The sequence below is a fragment of the Marmota monax genome, unplaced genomic scaffold, assembly GCF_021218885.2.
Source record: "Marmota monax isolate L192 unplaced genomic scaffold, Marmota_monax_Labrador192_F-V1.1 WCK01_AAM20220418_F8-fsc00005, whole genome shotgun sequence".
NCBI classification, from domain to species: domain Eukaryota; kingdom Metazoa; phylum Chordata; class Mammalia; order Rodentia; family Sciuridae; genus Marmota; species Marmota monax.
Genome location: NW_026692254.1, coordinates 28,500,505 through 28,516,467, shown reverse-complemented (window position 1 = coordinate 28,516,467; position 15,963 = coordinate 28,500,505). Strand labels below are relative to the sequence as shown.

General features: G+C 34.8%; 1 protein-coding gene across 2 annotated transcripts in view; it reads left to right on the top strand.

Annotated features, from left to right (window-relative positions):
• Positions 1-15,963, top strand: part of Blm (BLM RecQ like helicase) — a 104,028-nt gene that overhangs the window by 35,003 nt on the left and 53,062 nt on the right. The window contains exons 2-5 of one of the 2 annotated variants that reach the window (XM_046437940.2): positions 5,193-5,294; positions 6,798-7,501; positions 9,975-10,137; positions 14,881-15,008. In XM_046437940.2, coding sequence (XP_046293896.1) covers positions 5,197-5,294; positions 6,798-7,501; positions 9,975-10,137; positions 14,881-15,008 — 1,093 coding nt within the window. In that variant the 5' untranslated portion in view covers positions 5,193-5,196. Of the gene's footprint in view, positions 1-5,191; positions 5,299-6,797; positions 7,502-9,974; positions 10,138-14,880; positions 15,009-15,963 lie in introns of those variants that run through there. The other variant, XM_058577375.1, reaches the window with a different exon arrangement.

Sequence of the window (15,963 nt, the reverse complement as noted above, 5' to 3'; positions counted from 1 at the left end):
ATTATTACAATGTGTTTAATAGATCCAGTTAATTCAGATCATATGACTTTTTAAAATTTTAGGGCACTGTTACTATTTGAACAATATTTATTTTTTTAGCTGTAGTTGGACATAATACCTTTATTTTATTTTTATTTTTAGGTAGTACTGAGGATCGTACCCAGGGCCTCGCACGTGCTAGGCAAGTGCTCTACCGCTGAGCCACAACCCCAGCCCTGAAGAATTCTTAATAGCCAGTTTTAAAGATAACATTTGAAACCTACTATATAACTAATGACTAAAGTCTTTTTTATCGCCTTTAAATTCCATAAAGATATTTCTCTTGAAAGTTGCCTGGGCCTTTTTACCTGGTAGTCTTTTGTTGTTGTTTTGGTTTTGTTTTTTGATATAGGGATTGAACCCAGGGGTGCTTTACTTCTGAGTTACATCCCCAGCACTTTTTTATTTTGAGATGGATCTTGATAAATTGCTGAGGCTGGCCTCAAACTTGTGATCTTTCTGCCTCAGCCTCCTTACTGGGATTGCAGGGGTGTGCCACCACACTGCACTTTCTGATTATCTTTGTGTTAGACTTCTGTGTGTCACTGTGACCAAAATGCCTGACAAGAACAACTTAAATGAGAAAAAATTTATTTTGGTTCACAGTTCAAGAGGTTTAGTCTGTGGTTGGTCAGCCCACTAAGTTGAACTTCATGGCAGAAAGGTGTGACCGGTGTGACCGAGAAAAGCTGCTCAGCTTGTGGCAGCCAGAAAGCAGAGAAGGGAGTGAGGGAAGGAAGGGAGGGAGAGAAAGCAAGAGAGATAGGGGGCAAGGGGAGGAAAGGGCTTGGGACAGGGGTTGTCCAAGGCATACTAGTGGATTAATCCAGTGATTTGAATTGGTTCACTGATAAGGCCAGAGCCCTAATGATTGCCCAAAAACCCAACCTCTGAACCTTGTTGCATCAGGGATCATGCTTTCAAAACATGAACTTTTGATTGGGAGGACATTCCAGATCCAAACCATAACAATCCTATAAATGTTCTCTGTATTGCTCAGAAGTAGAAGTAATTCTGTTTGTTACTTTTATTCTGATTTTTTTCCTGTTTATAACTTCTTGTAGGATTTAATTTTTTTCCTTTTAGTTCAATGTCATAAGACTATCTCTTATTATCTTAATGTAGTTGTTAAATGTAGGTCCTCTCAACTTCTGGCCTAAGTTCTTTTTATTAATTCAAGACATTTTTCAGATAGAACTCTTTTAATCATTTATTCTTTGCCATTGGTTTCTTTTACTACTCCAAGGAGTGTTTTTGCTGTGTGTGTGTGTGTGTGTGTGTGTGTTGTGTATGTATTTAAATTCAAGCTCTGGATGATCTTTCTTTCATCCCATCTTTTACTGATTTATGTTTTTTAATGTATGGATATATTTTTTTAGCTTGGTTTGTTTTACTCATTACAGGGTTTGTATTATTTAATCAGCTTTTTGCTTATTTATATTCTATTACAATGGCATAACTTCTTTTCTATATGTAAAGGAAAATTTTAATCGTTTTCCAAGTTGTACTTATGATTCTTGTGTTGAGTTTAATTCAGATTTGTTTTCAGTTAATTTTTCTCCTTTAATTTTATCATTGATTTTTATGTTTGAGGTGAAAAGCTTTTATGTGTTTCAAATAATTTTATTTATATTTTCATAGAATATGTAACCTGTACATACCCTATTGCAAAATTTGACCAGTGAGATTACATCAAACTAAAAAGTTTCTGTACAACAAAGGAAATAATCAACAGAGTGAAGATACAACATACTCAACAACTTCATGAAAGCATTCTCACTGAAGGTTTCAGTAGGGAAATGCTATTTTTCACTACCATGACTTTGATTAGGACTTTGACTGGAGTAATGGCCAAAAAGTAGTGCATTATAAAACTTGGGAAAGGTACTCCTAGGATTAAGGTATAGTAATGAGATAATTAATAAACTGTTATATTACTGGGATGAATAAATATACATATAAAATCATGCTATGATATAATGTAGAAAACCTCTACTATTATAAAACCATGGCTGACTTTGATCTGAAAATAATTAAGATATAGAAGGAATGTAGAAAACAGTAAGTAATGATGTCATGGACCATTTTGTTCTGCTTAGTGCCTTGAGGCTGAATGTATTTATTTGTATCTCTGCCTGTTTGTCAGCAGTGTTTGGCTGATGTTGAAATTCTGAGAGGGCTGTAGTCTGGGAAAGACTTTCACATTGGACAGGACTCTAGAGAGAGCATGCTTCAATAAAAGACCAGTGTTTTTAAGATGGGGAGGGGAGTTGGGCACAGTTTTGTGCACCTATAATCACAGTTACTCAGAAGTTTCAGTTGGGAGCGTTACTTGAGCCTAGGAATTAAAGTCCAGCCTGGAAACATAGCAAGTCACTACCTCTTGGGACACGGGGGTATACAAAAAAGTGTTAGACCTCATGAATGAATTCACTAAAGTCACAGGATTTAAATAGTAGTTTTTAAAATATATACCAATAACAAAATTGCTGATAAAGAAATAAAGAAAGCAGTCCCATTCATAAGTGCTCACACATATGCACAGGAGTAAATTTTATCAAGGACGTTAATGATCTCTATAATGAAAATTACAGAACACTTTAGAAAGAAATTTTGAGAACACCAAAAACTGGAAAAACATCCCATGTTCATGGAATGGAATACTTAATATTGTTAAAATGTCCATACTGTTCAAAGTGATGAACAGATTCAGTGTAATACCTAGTAAAATACCAAGGGCATTCTTCACAGAGCTAGAAAAAAGAGGGGGGAGTCACAAAATTCATATGGAATCACGAAAGACCTTAAATACCCACAGCAACTACAAATAAAAAATAAATATTAAAAAAAAAGAACCTAGAAATTCACACACTTACAAAAATCAGCCAATTGATTTTTGACAAAGGTAGCAAGCATATATATTGGAAAAAAAGTCTCTGCAATAAATGGTGCTGGAAAAAACATAAATGGTACTGGGGAAACTGAATAGCCACTTACAGAAGAAAGAAATTAAATCCCTGTTCCTTATCGTGTATGAAAATTAACTCAAATTGGATCAAAGACTTATATTTAAGACCTGAAACTTTGAAACTATTAGAAGAAAATATAGGGAAACATTTCAGAACATTGGTGTGGGCAAAGATTTTTTTGGATATGACCCCCAAAAGCACAGTCAACAAAAGCAAAATTTGACCAGTGAGATTACATCAAACTAAAAAGTTTCTGTGCAACAAAGGAAATAATCAACAGAGTGAAGATACAACATACAGAATGGGAGAAAATATTTGCAAACTATGTGTCTAACAAGGGGTTAATTTTCAGGATATATAAGGAGCTCAACAGCAAAGAAGGACAAATATTCCCATTTTAAAATGGGCAAATCACCTAAACATACATTTTTCAAAAGAGGATATACAAATGGCCAACAAATGTCACCCTTTTCATAGGTGGGCTTCTAGAATGGTGGAGTGAGGACCTTGGGGTATGCATGTAGGGTTCGGTGGCACATGCCTGTAATCCCAGCATCTTGGCAGGCTGAGGCAAGAGGATCATGAGTTCAAAGCCAGCCTCAGCAAAAGCAAGGAACTAATAAGCAACTCAGTGACACCCTGTATCTAAATAAAATACAAAATAGGACTGGATATGTGACTCAGTGGTCCAGTGTCTCTGAGTTCAATCCCCGGTAACCCCCACCCCCTAGAAAAACAATATTGAATGTATTTGATAATTGATGCATCTGGGTGATAGGTATGTAGGGATTCATAATACTCTCCTGTATACTTTTTAAAATTTTTAGTAATAACTTCATTGAGATATAATTCACATACCAAGCTGAATTATTCAGTGATTATTAAATAATTAGTTATATTACCTAAAACATCTTGAAGAAACAGTAGAAGAAATAATTCTTTCCTCTGGAGAAGTTAGGAGGAAATCTATACCATAGTCATCCTCATCCAACTCAATATGTGAGATTTCTCAAGTGAGTATTCAGTTTCTAAATTTTTCTTCTCACTACCATGGAAATTAAAACAGTTAATAAACATTGTTATTTATTTTTGGAAGTTGATACTAATGTATACATTTATAGGGTACAGTTATATTTGGATAAATATATACAGCGTACAATGATCAAACAGGGTAATTATAATTAGCATGTCCATCACCTTGAACATTTATCATTTCTTCGTAAACATTGGTTATTTTTATTTTAATAATTAATGAGTAAAATGCAATTTTTGTAAAACTTCATATTCCCATTAATGTCATCTAGTATTGTTTAATCCTTTTTCCTAAGATACATGGCATAAAAATAAAAGTAGATCTCTGGTAAAGATAGAGTGGGAAGGGTGAGGGTTTAACTCAATTTTAGAGTACTTGCCTAGGCCCTGGGGAAGGAAGGAAGTGAGGGAGGGAAAGAAAGAAGAGAAAAATAAGAGTGGGAAAAAAGGGTTATAACTATCAGTTAAAATTAAAATGTCTTTCTATGCATAGATTACAACCCTTCCTTCCCTCCTCTCTTTCTTTCATCTGGGGTTTAAACCCTGGGTGCTTTACCACAGAGCCACATCTCTAGCCTTTTTAATTTTTTATTTTGAGACAGGGTCTCACTGAGTTGCTTAGGGCCTTGCTAAATTGCTGAGGTTGGCCTCGACCTTATGATCCTCCTGCCTCAGAGGGATACAGGTATGCACCAGAACACCCAGCTAGCTCGAGTAATTTTAAGGTGCCTTGAGCTGTACATTATCTTGGGAAATAATAGCTCAGTACCACTACAGTTTGTTACACAAGAATGGAAATGTGCTTGTAGGAGTATTTTTTCAGGTTGAAACCAGATGATTATAAAGCATAGTATCTTGCTGGTAAACTCATTGGTGGTGGTGTTTTAATATCTAGTGTGCTTATTTTAGTGTGTATGGAGGAAAAGAGGGGAAAATAGGTCATTTTCTTTTTCAAGTTCATTAAAGATTATATATTTCAAATGTCACCAAATGTAAATATCAAAACATTGTTGACCAAAAAAAAAAAAAAAGTCATTACTCTGGGTATAGGTGGAACAATGCCTTTTTGAATTAAGGCATTCCTCTTGATAAATATCATGATTAATGTAAAATTCCTAACTTCACTGACATTTTTTCCCCCTCACCATTTAGGATCATGGCTGCTGTCCCTCTAAATAATCTACAGGAGCAACTAGAGCGTCACTCAGCTAGAAAACTTAATAGTAAATTAAGTCTTTCAAAACCCAAGTCTTCGTAAGTATGTTGGTTATTTTTCTGTCATAGGCACTAATTCATCGTGTCTTTTTTTTTTTTAAATTGGTTACACATGACAGTACAATGATCTTGACAATTCATACATTTGAATCAAATGGGATATAATTTCTCATTTTTCTGATTGTACAGGTTGCAGAATCACATTGGTCATACAGTCACCTATATACATACAGCAATAATAAAATCTATTTTATTCTGCTGTCCTTCCTATCCCCCCTTCCCTCATCATGTCTTAACAAGTAAGATCTCGTTTTTCAATTTTTTTTTAGTTATAGATGGACACAGTACCTTTATTTTGTTTATTTATTTATTTATTTATTTTGTATTTGGTGCTGAGTATCAAATCCAGTGCCTAACACATGCTAGGCTAGTGCTCTACCACTAAGCTACAACCCTAGCACTTTTCTTTTTTCTTTTTTTTTTTTTTTTATATTTATTTTTTAGCTTTAGGTGGACACAATATCTTTATTTTATACTTATGTGGTACTGAGGATCAAACCCAGTGCCTCGTGCATGCTAGGTGAGCACTCTACCACTGAGCCACAACCCCAGCCTCAATTTCTTAATTGTGCATATGAGGAAATGAAGCTGAGAGGTTCAATGATTTTTCCATTTTGCAAATTAATGGTAGCATTTTTTACCAGCATCAAGTAATAATTGTGTAGCACCTTTACAGAGTTCCTGGCACATTATACTTTTTCAGTAAAGAAATAATGAATTTTTTGTGTGAATTTGTGATAGGTATATATAATATTTTAATATAATTTCTTTTCCTTTCCAAAAGAATGTATAATGAAACTACAGCTCTTCAGTTTTGTAAGCTATAATCTACACTCCTAATGATAACTAACAATAATTTGTATTATGTATATACTGTGCCTTTACCATTTTCAGACACTGTTCTGGGTGCTTGGCTTTAAGTCACTACAGACTTTCATGCCATTAAACCTAGCAGATATTCAGGATTCCTGCCTCCTTTATTTCTCCTTCAGATCTCATCAGAGCTAGTAATTTATAATTCTTTTTCCCTCAAAATTTTTATCAGAGTAGCAAAAGGTAGCTACATTTGGTTCTCTTTACACAAATGTTACTCCTTCCTTTTGGAGGTGCTAGGATTAGTAGCCCAAGAATAGAGTGTGGAAATGGCCTGGGGACTCTCAAAACCAAATAATTAGCCCCTGAATGAGAAGAATCAGAGCATACGAATTATAACTTGTTGTCTAATAAATTTTAAAATTACAGAGGGAAATAAATTTTTTGCCTACTTGTAGTGCAATTAATATAACTTGTCATGAATTAGTAAAAAAAATAATAAAATAGACTATTGTAGCGTGAATGGGTTTGTTAAAAATGAATTCATCTGGAGGTTGGGGGTGTAGCTTAGTTGTAGAAAGTCTGCTAGCATACAAGAAGCCCTGGTTCAGTCCCCAGCACCACCAACCAATGAATTTATCTAATCCATTTTTTTCCATTATTTTTCAGGGGTTTTACTTTTAAGAAGAAATCATCTTCAGATAATGATGCATCTGTAGCTTCTGTAACTAGCGTGTCCGTAGCAAAAACACCTGTGTTAAGTGATAAAGACGTGAATGTGTCAGAGGCCTTTTCCTTCAATGAGTCTCTGTCCCACAACCCAAATCAGCAGACCACGATCAATGACTTCTTTAAAAATGTTCCAGCAGGACAGCACACCAAGGCTACTAGTTCAAAATCATTATTGCCTAATATGTTGCGGATTCCGCAGGAAGTTTTATGTACTACCCAAAACACACCAGCAATAAAGACCCCCTGCAGTGCTGTTTTCAAGAAATTAGAATTTAGTTCTTCACCAGATTCTTTCAGCGTTATGAATGATTGGGATGATATGGATGACTTTGATACTTCAAAAAAATTTTCTACACCACCCGAAAATCACTTTGTTAGAGTAAGCACTGCTCAGAAATCAAAAAAGGCTAAGAGAAACTTTATAAAACCACAGCCTCATAAAACAAATACAGTAAAAACTGATTTGACTCCCTCATCCTCTGAAAGCCAGCAAATTGATTTGGCTAAGGACCAGAAGGATGACTCGGAATGGTTAAGTAGTGGTGTGATCTGCATCGATGATGACCCTGTTTCTGAAACGCTTATAAATGACAATACTCAGGAAAGTTACTCTTTGAAAACTCATTTGGGAGATGAAAGAGGTAAAAGTTATTTTATCAATTTATACTTACATTGACTTTTTTTTTTTTTTTTAATTTAAAGCTAAGCATTGGGGAGGCTGGGATTGTGGCCCAACTGTAAAGTGCTCACCTAACACATGCAAGGCCCTGGGTTTGGTCCTCAGCACCATATAAAAGTAAATAAATAAAATAAAAGTATTGTGTTCAACTACAACTAAAAAATAAACATTAAAAAAAAAAAAAGCTAAGCATTGGGAATAGTAGTAAGAATAGATAGAGCTTTTATCCTTAAGGACTTTAGGACCTAGTGAGATGCTTGTTGAATAATCTGTTGGCTACATTCTTAAGGTAGGACATACTGATGAATTAGAAAGTTTTATTCTGCTAATATGATTTTCATATTAACACTATCGACAGGTCTGTGATTTTATATATGAAGAAAATAAGGTCCACCAAGGTTAAAATGGCTAGTTACTGATAGAACTGGAAAGTGAGATTAAGCCTTCCTACATATATAATTCCTTAAGGGCTTGTTACCATAAATTATACACCAAATATTTATGTATAATATGATCTAATCATGCTACTGAAGTATAGCCAGGCCCACTTAATGACAATATATTCTAAGAAATGTGATATTAGACCATTTCATTGTTATGCAAACATCACAGAGGATACTTCCATAAACCCAAGGTACAGCCTTCTACACACCTAGGTGTAGCCTGTGGCTCCTAGGCACAAACCTGTACAGCATGCTAATGGACTGACTACTATAGATAATTGTAACTACAGTGCTAAATATCTATGTATCTAAAAATATATAAAATATAGAAAACGTTATAAAATATGATCTAGAAGATTTAAAGAAAAAAAAGCAGGTATTATATAGAACACTTAACATGAATGGAGCTTATAAGCCTGACAATGCTCTGGGTGAGTCACTAAGTGGCTAGTGATTATAAAGGCTTGGGACATTATAGTATCATTGACTTTATAAATGCTATACTCTTGGGTTTCACTAAATTTATTTAAATTTTTTTTCTTCAATAATAAGTTAATCTTAGCACACTAATATTTTATTTTACTAACTTAATTTTTTAACTTTTTGACTCTTGTAGTCACACTTAAAACATAAGCACATAGTATAGTTGTACATAAATGTTTTCTTTGCTTTATCCTTCTCTGTAAGCTTTCTTTTTACTTTTTAAACATTTGTTGATAACTAAGGTGCAAACACATAGTAACTTACGTCTTCTACTTCCGTTTCTTGTCCCACTGGAAGGTATTCAGGGACAGTAACACAAATGGAATAAGTAGAGAGCATACACTCTAAAATAACAATAAAAAGTATAGTATAGTAGGCTGGGCACAGTGATGCACACCTGAAATCCCAGCTACTGAGGAGACTGAGGCAGGAGGATTATAAGTTTGAGTCCAGTATTTAGTGAAAACTTGTCTCAAAAAAAAAAGTATAACATAGTAAACACATTAACCAGTAACAGATGTTTGTTTACTATCATTACACCAAATATAATGCATAGTACTCATCGTCATAAACATATGAGTAATAAGTTGCACCGTTACACAATATATCCCATTTTTATCTTACAGGACCACCATCCTGTATGTGGTCTGTTGTTGAACAAAAACATAATGTGATATGTGGCTATATTATAAATTACGTTCAAAGTATTTTCTGGATAGGTCTTAGTTATTTGATGTCCAAAATGTGCTAAGATTAACCACCATGTGGAAGTAAGCCACCTTATGATATGGTTATAAATATTAGACTTTAAAAAATAACTTTTTAAAGAGAAAGGTCCTGCTATGTTGCCCAGACTGACCCCAAAACTCCTAGACTTAACTCTTCTGTCTTAGCCTTCCTAGTAGCTAGAGCTACTGGTATACCATTCCCCAAGAGTAAAATTTTTTTTATATCAATCTCATCAAGGTTGCTGTAGGGTAAGAGAGAACTGAAAAATAATAATAAGTAAAACAAAAAAGAATAAGTATCTTCTTTTAGATTCAACTACATATCACATTAGTGCTCTCTAGTTTACCTATCAGAAAGTGTTACTTGAATAACTAGGAAAGCTCTGTGGTAAAGTAGAGGCAGTTTATCCATAAAGGCAGCAGTGTTTGAGCTATTAGACTTTTCACTGCACATTATCCTTATTTAAATATGAGTGAAAAATAGAGACATGACAATGTTGATACTAAGCATGGCTTTCAAAATTTAACTGGAGATAGGCACGAAAATCCCTAAGCAAATCTTCAGCCTCAATCCAGCATTCATTGGACTTAATCCAGTGACTCACTAATTATTTATGAAGAAATCAGCAAATATTCCCGTGTGAAAGGAGAGGACTCCTGTACAGAGTGGTGTGATTATTTATGACTTGCCCAAAGCATTCACTTGTAAGTACTCATGCCCAGTTCTTTCTGTCTCATTAATTATTAAAATAGCCTATGTTTATTAACTGTTTTACCTTAGGTAATGGTGAAAAGAAGAAAAATGTAGAAGAAGTTGAATTACGTTCAACTGAGAAGCTTCCACATATTGATTTTGATGATGATGACTACGACATAGATTTTGTTCCACCTTCTCCAGAAGAAGAAATTATTTCTGGTGCTTCTTCCTCTTTGAAAAGCTTTAGGTAAACTAGCTAATGATCAGAAACATTGTTTCTTTCTGGATGCTTTATTATCATTATTACATAAATGTATTTTTTGTTACTTGAGATCAAAGGGAGAGAGAGAGATCCAGGATTGTACAGAGCATGACAGAAGCATTATCAAGGGCAGCAGCTGGACCAATGGATCCCTACCATTTGAGTCAAAGGGGGCTCATATTGTGGTCAGGACAAACATGACTTTCAGCCAACTTGCAATGTGCTTGATTTATCTCAAGCTAAGATCAAAGAAGTGGGCACAGGGCTGGGTAGGTCAGTGGTAGAGTGCTTGCCTACCACATGTGAGTCACTGGTTTCGATCCTCAGCACCACATAAAAAATAAAGGTATTGTGTCCATCTACAACTGAAAAATATTTAAAAAAGAGGAGGTTGGGCACATTCCTGACACTGATGGTACCAGCGTCCTGTGGTAAAGCTATACATATCACTCTGGTGGTTTTGTTGATTTATAGTGTGCTGGAAAAGTACATGGGGAGATAGATCAGGGTTACTAAGCTACACATATTACTCTGGTGGTTTTGTTGATTTATAGTGTGCTGGAAAAGTACATGGGGAGATAGATCAGGGTTACTAAGCTACACATATCACTCTGGTGGTTTTGTTGATTTATAGTGTGCTGGAAAAGTACATGGGGAGATAGGGTTACTAAGGAGCACTCATGGACAACAGGACTCAGAAGGCTAAAGCCATGTCAAACTAAATCTACATCTTCCTTCCCTCCCCTCCAGCCAGAGACATTTGCTGTTATCTGGAGATATTTTGGAGAGGTGGTGCTGCTGCTATCTAGTGGGTAGAGACCAGGGTACCTAGCATTTTGTGAGTCACTGGGTTCAGTTCTCAGAACCACATATAAATAAATAAAATAAAGGTCCATTGACATTTAAAAAATATTTTTTAAAAAAGGTAGGCACAGTGCCACACATCTGTGATCCCAGCAACTAAAGAGGCTGAGGCAGGAGGATCACAAGTTTGAGGCCAGACTGAGCAACTTAACAAGACCCTGTTTCCAAAAAAAAAAAAAAAAAAAAGGATATAACTCAGTGGTAAAGCACCACTGAATTTATTATTATACCTCAAGAAAAAGGAAAAAATTAAAAAGTAGAGCTGAAAGGATTTGGGTTTGGACATGAAGAACAAGAGAAAATAAGACCAAATGTGATTTTAAGAACTGGGTGCCTTGGCACATACTGGTAATCCCACCTACCCAAGAGGATCATAAATACAAGGCCAAAGCATCAGAAAATCTCCATTTAAGTTACTAGTAGTCTTTTTTGGTGGGAAGTGGGTACTGAGGATTGAATCCAGGGGGCATGCTACCATTGAGCTGTATCCCCAGTCCTTTTTTTTTTAAGAATTTTTCTTCAAAGCACCTTTATTCTATTTATTTATTTTTATGTGGTGCTGAGAATCGAATCCAGAGCCTTACATGTGCTAGGCAAGTGCTCTACCACTGAGCTACAACCCCAGCTCCCCAGTCCTTTTTATTTTTTTATTTTGAGGCAGGCTATCATACCACTAAGTTGCCAGGGCAGGCCTTAAATTTTTTTTTTTTAAGGTGTAGGTGGACACAACACAATGCCTTTATTTTTATGTGGTGCTGAAGATTTAACCCGGGTGCCGGCCGTGCTAGGCGAGCACTTTACCGCTGAGCCACAATCCCAGCCCCCTGGCCTTAAATTTGTGATCCTCTTGTCTTAGCCTCATCACTGGGATTTTAGGTGTACAGCACCTTGCCCAGCAATTAGTAGTGTTCTTAAAATGTCAAGTCTCATTCTCACTAATTATATGGAACCTCCAAAAATATTTTATGTAGTTTGCTTGCTTTTAATTTTGTGTCAGGGCCTTGATAAGTTGCTGAGGCTGGCCTGGAACTTGTAATCCTCCTGCCTCAGCCTCCTAAGAGGCTGGGATTACAGGTATATGTTTGTATGTATGTAATCTGGCTATGCAGTTGATTTTGACATGAGAACTATATTCCAAAAAAATATATTTCTGAACTCCTGGACTGAACTGACACTAAGTTAATGCATTATTTGAGAATGAGTCAGCATATAATATATTGCTCTCTTTATCCTATAAGAGAGAATTGACCATTGTATTTGTCATTCACTGAATTTTAACAAATTAGTGACACAATTGCTCAGTAGCATAAATTACTAATTAACATTATTACCAACTTGCTCCAATTGAAATCTCAGTCCATTTGAGTAGTGGAGTATATACCATATTATTTAATCAATATTTTGGTGAGAAACAGATCCCTGTAGTATATCATCTTAGTTAAGGAAGGAATGAGATGTTTTATGTATGACCTAGGTTAGTTCTCCTAGTTTGTCTTTAACAGATGTGTTGGGATGTTTAAAGAGGAGGGAGAGATTTAAGTATGGTTACCATTTGATGACAAAACTAAAGAATCCTAAGAACTTCCCTCCTCTTTTCCTTTCTGATAAAAATTCATACAGAAGTATAGAAAGTTACAAAACCGAGCAAAAGTTCACATCGTATTAAAACTCAATAAAGTCATTAAAAGGACTAAAAATATGTAGCAATATGGAATATGCTTTAAAATAATCTTTTTACAACTTTTTAAAGTTTAAAAAACTTTTTTAAACTTTATTTTTAATTAAAATTAAAATTTTGATTATTTTATTTAATTTTAATTAAAAATTTTAAAAAATTACAAAACAAAAGATTATTTTAAAAGCATATTCCATATTGCTACATATTTTTAATCCTTTGAATGACTTTGTAATTTATTGAGTTGTAATGCTATAAATAGCTTCACCAAGACTTTTAACAATTGGAAAATGACTATTTGCAAGGTTGATTGTCTCTACATTTTCCATTGTAACCTAGTATACATATTTGTATTTTTTGTAAAACTGAAATAGAATTTCCTCAAATGATACTTTAGGTACAGTATACATTTAAATTTTATGTGCATTCTTTTTTTCCTCTTTTATTTTTTAATGCTGATTATAACCTGAATTTTGAGGTTGAATGGACAGTGTAACAGTACAGAGGATCATGTATTATCTCCTGTATTTCAAAACCTCTTTAGCTGGCCCTCAAAATTCTTTATCTTCTGATCTCAAATTACCTTTTCTCAGCTGTGGTTTTTTTGTTTGTTTTCTTTTTTTTAAAATATTTTTTTAGTTATTTATATGTGGTACTGAGGATCAAACCCAGGGCTTCACACATGCTAGTTGAACACTCTACCACTGAGCCACAACTCCAGTTCTGTTTGTTTTCTTTTAAAGAGATAAGGTCTTACTATGTTGCCCAGGCTGACCTTTAATTCCTGAACTCAAGTAATCCTCTTGCCCAGACTCTTAAGAGTGTCTGGGACTGCAGGCATGAGACCACTCCCTTCAGTTTTATCTCCAATTATGCTGTTGTAATAACCCAGAGTTCCAGTGAGACTAATGAGTTAGGCCAATAAGAAAGAACTGCTAAAAATATGACCTTTTTTATTATATATTGTTATTTGAAAAGCAATATAAAAAGTTATTCATCACTGTTTTGATTTCGTTAGAAAAATGCATTTTGAAATCCTACTTTAGGAAAATACAGTTGATTCCTGGATATCAAGTGAACAGATACTCTTTTTTTTTTAATCTTTCCTTCATAGTCTGAAGTTTTGCTCAGATCCCATCTCCTCAACAAAAACTTCTCAAACTCCAAAAAATGTTAACTTTCCTTGGGTTTCCACAGTATCCTCTTCTTAACACTCAGTTCTAATTTATTTTGTTATTTTTCTATCCCATTAGACTGACCATGCTTATAGTTGATATATTTTTGGATATTCTATGTGAAATAATTATATATACAAAAACAGATACATACATACATATTGGCATTATATAAGAAGTCCAGATAAAGTGCTTTGGAATCTCAGAAGAGAGAAATGTTAGTAAACACTTGCTGGAGAAAACAGAAGTAACACTTGGGCTGGACCTATGAGAACAGCTATTACTTGGTATAAAGAGTTTACTGGGCTGAGGTTGTGGCTCATCGGTAGCGCGCTTGCCTAGCACGCGTGAGGCACTGGGTTCAATTCTCAGCACCACATATAAACAAATAAAAAAAAAATAAAGGTCCATCAACAATTAAAAAATATTAAAAAAAAGTGTTTACCATGGCAGGTTTTTTTTTTTTTAATTTGAGAGAAGAACAGAGGCAAAACCTTAAAATAAATAATGCAGCATTTGTAAGGAATATAAATGGTGCAGTGTGATTGGAGCCTGGTGGTGTTACTGAAAGGGCATAATTGGAGATAAAAGTTGAAAAGTATCTTGGGACCAGATAAAGAAAGACTTTGAGGAACAGCTAAAGAGGCTTTAGAATAGAGGAGATATAAAATAATTTTTCTTATCTGTTGTATACTGTCAAACCAGTTGTAGAAAAATGTTAGGATAGCTGGGTGTGGTGGTACACACCTGTAATCACAGTGGCTTGGGAAGCTGAGGCAGAAGGATCACAAGTTCAAAGCCAGCCTCAGCAATTTAGCGAGACCCTTAGCAACTTAGCAAGACCTTGTCTCAAAATAAAAACTAAAAAGGTCTGGGGATGTGGTTCAGTGGTTAAGTGCCCCTAGGTTCAATTCTCAATATCAAAAAAGAAAAAGGAAAACTGTTAGGGGAAAAATAATACATTTATTTGGTCAAGTCTACAGTATGATTGGTTTAACTTTTTTTTTTTTTAAGTATGTTAAAGGATCTTGATGCCTCTGACAGAGAGAAGGATGTTCTCAGCACATCAAAAGATGTTTTATCAAAACCAGAGAAGATGACTACTCAGGAGCCCAATCCAGAAACTAATAAAGACTGTGATGGTACAAAAAGCATTAGAGACATATCACATATTTCAGCTACTTACTTTTGTTTATAAAGTTAAGATTTATATTTTCATCCTGTATAGTTAAAATGGCAAATTTTTTTGTGCCTTTTGTTCTAATATCATAGAATTCTTCTTCTTCATTGGTTAACTAGCATTTTCTTGAACATGCATAAGGTTATAGTTTCACAAGATTCATCTCTACCTTGAAAATACTGCTTGTTAAAAAAATCATCTCACATTTCCAGAATTTACCTTCCTATAACTTTAATCCTAGTGAGATAAATACAGAGGGAATCTTAGAAGTCCCTCTCCCCAATCAAAATACTGTTTAATCTTTTTAACTCTTACACATATTGATTTCTAGACCTTTCATTCTCCTGGTTCTCCCTTGTATGTGCTCTGAGCCTGGACTTGATGAAAATGTAGTACTTTTTTTTTATTTGCTTCAATTATTTCTGAGGGGTTCTGTTTGTTTTTTTCTCTTTTTTCAGGGGGCCATGTGGTAGGGTCTGTGGATTTTTTTAACCCAGAATCTTGCATATACTAAGGAAATGCTATACTACTGAGCTACATCCCCAACTTTTTAAACTATTATTTTGTGACAGAGTCTGGCTAAATTGCTGAGACTGGCCTTGAACTTGGAATCCTCCTGCATCAGCCTCCCAAATAGCTGGGATTATAACTGTACACTTCCACATCTGCCTTACTTTTTAAAATTTTTCTATTAAATATCTAGTATAAATAATCCAGTTGTTCATAAGTTGAAAAACAGCAGTCCCCTTTTCCACCCTTAATTTCTTCCCAAAGGCACTTTCTTTTTATTTTCTTTTATTATTTTTATCTTTTAACTTTTTTGGGGGGGGTGGGGGATGGGTACCGGGGATTGAACTCAGGGGCACTTGACCACTGAGCCACATCCCCAGCCCTGTTTTGTATTTTATTTAGAGACA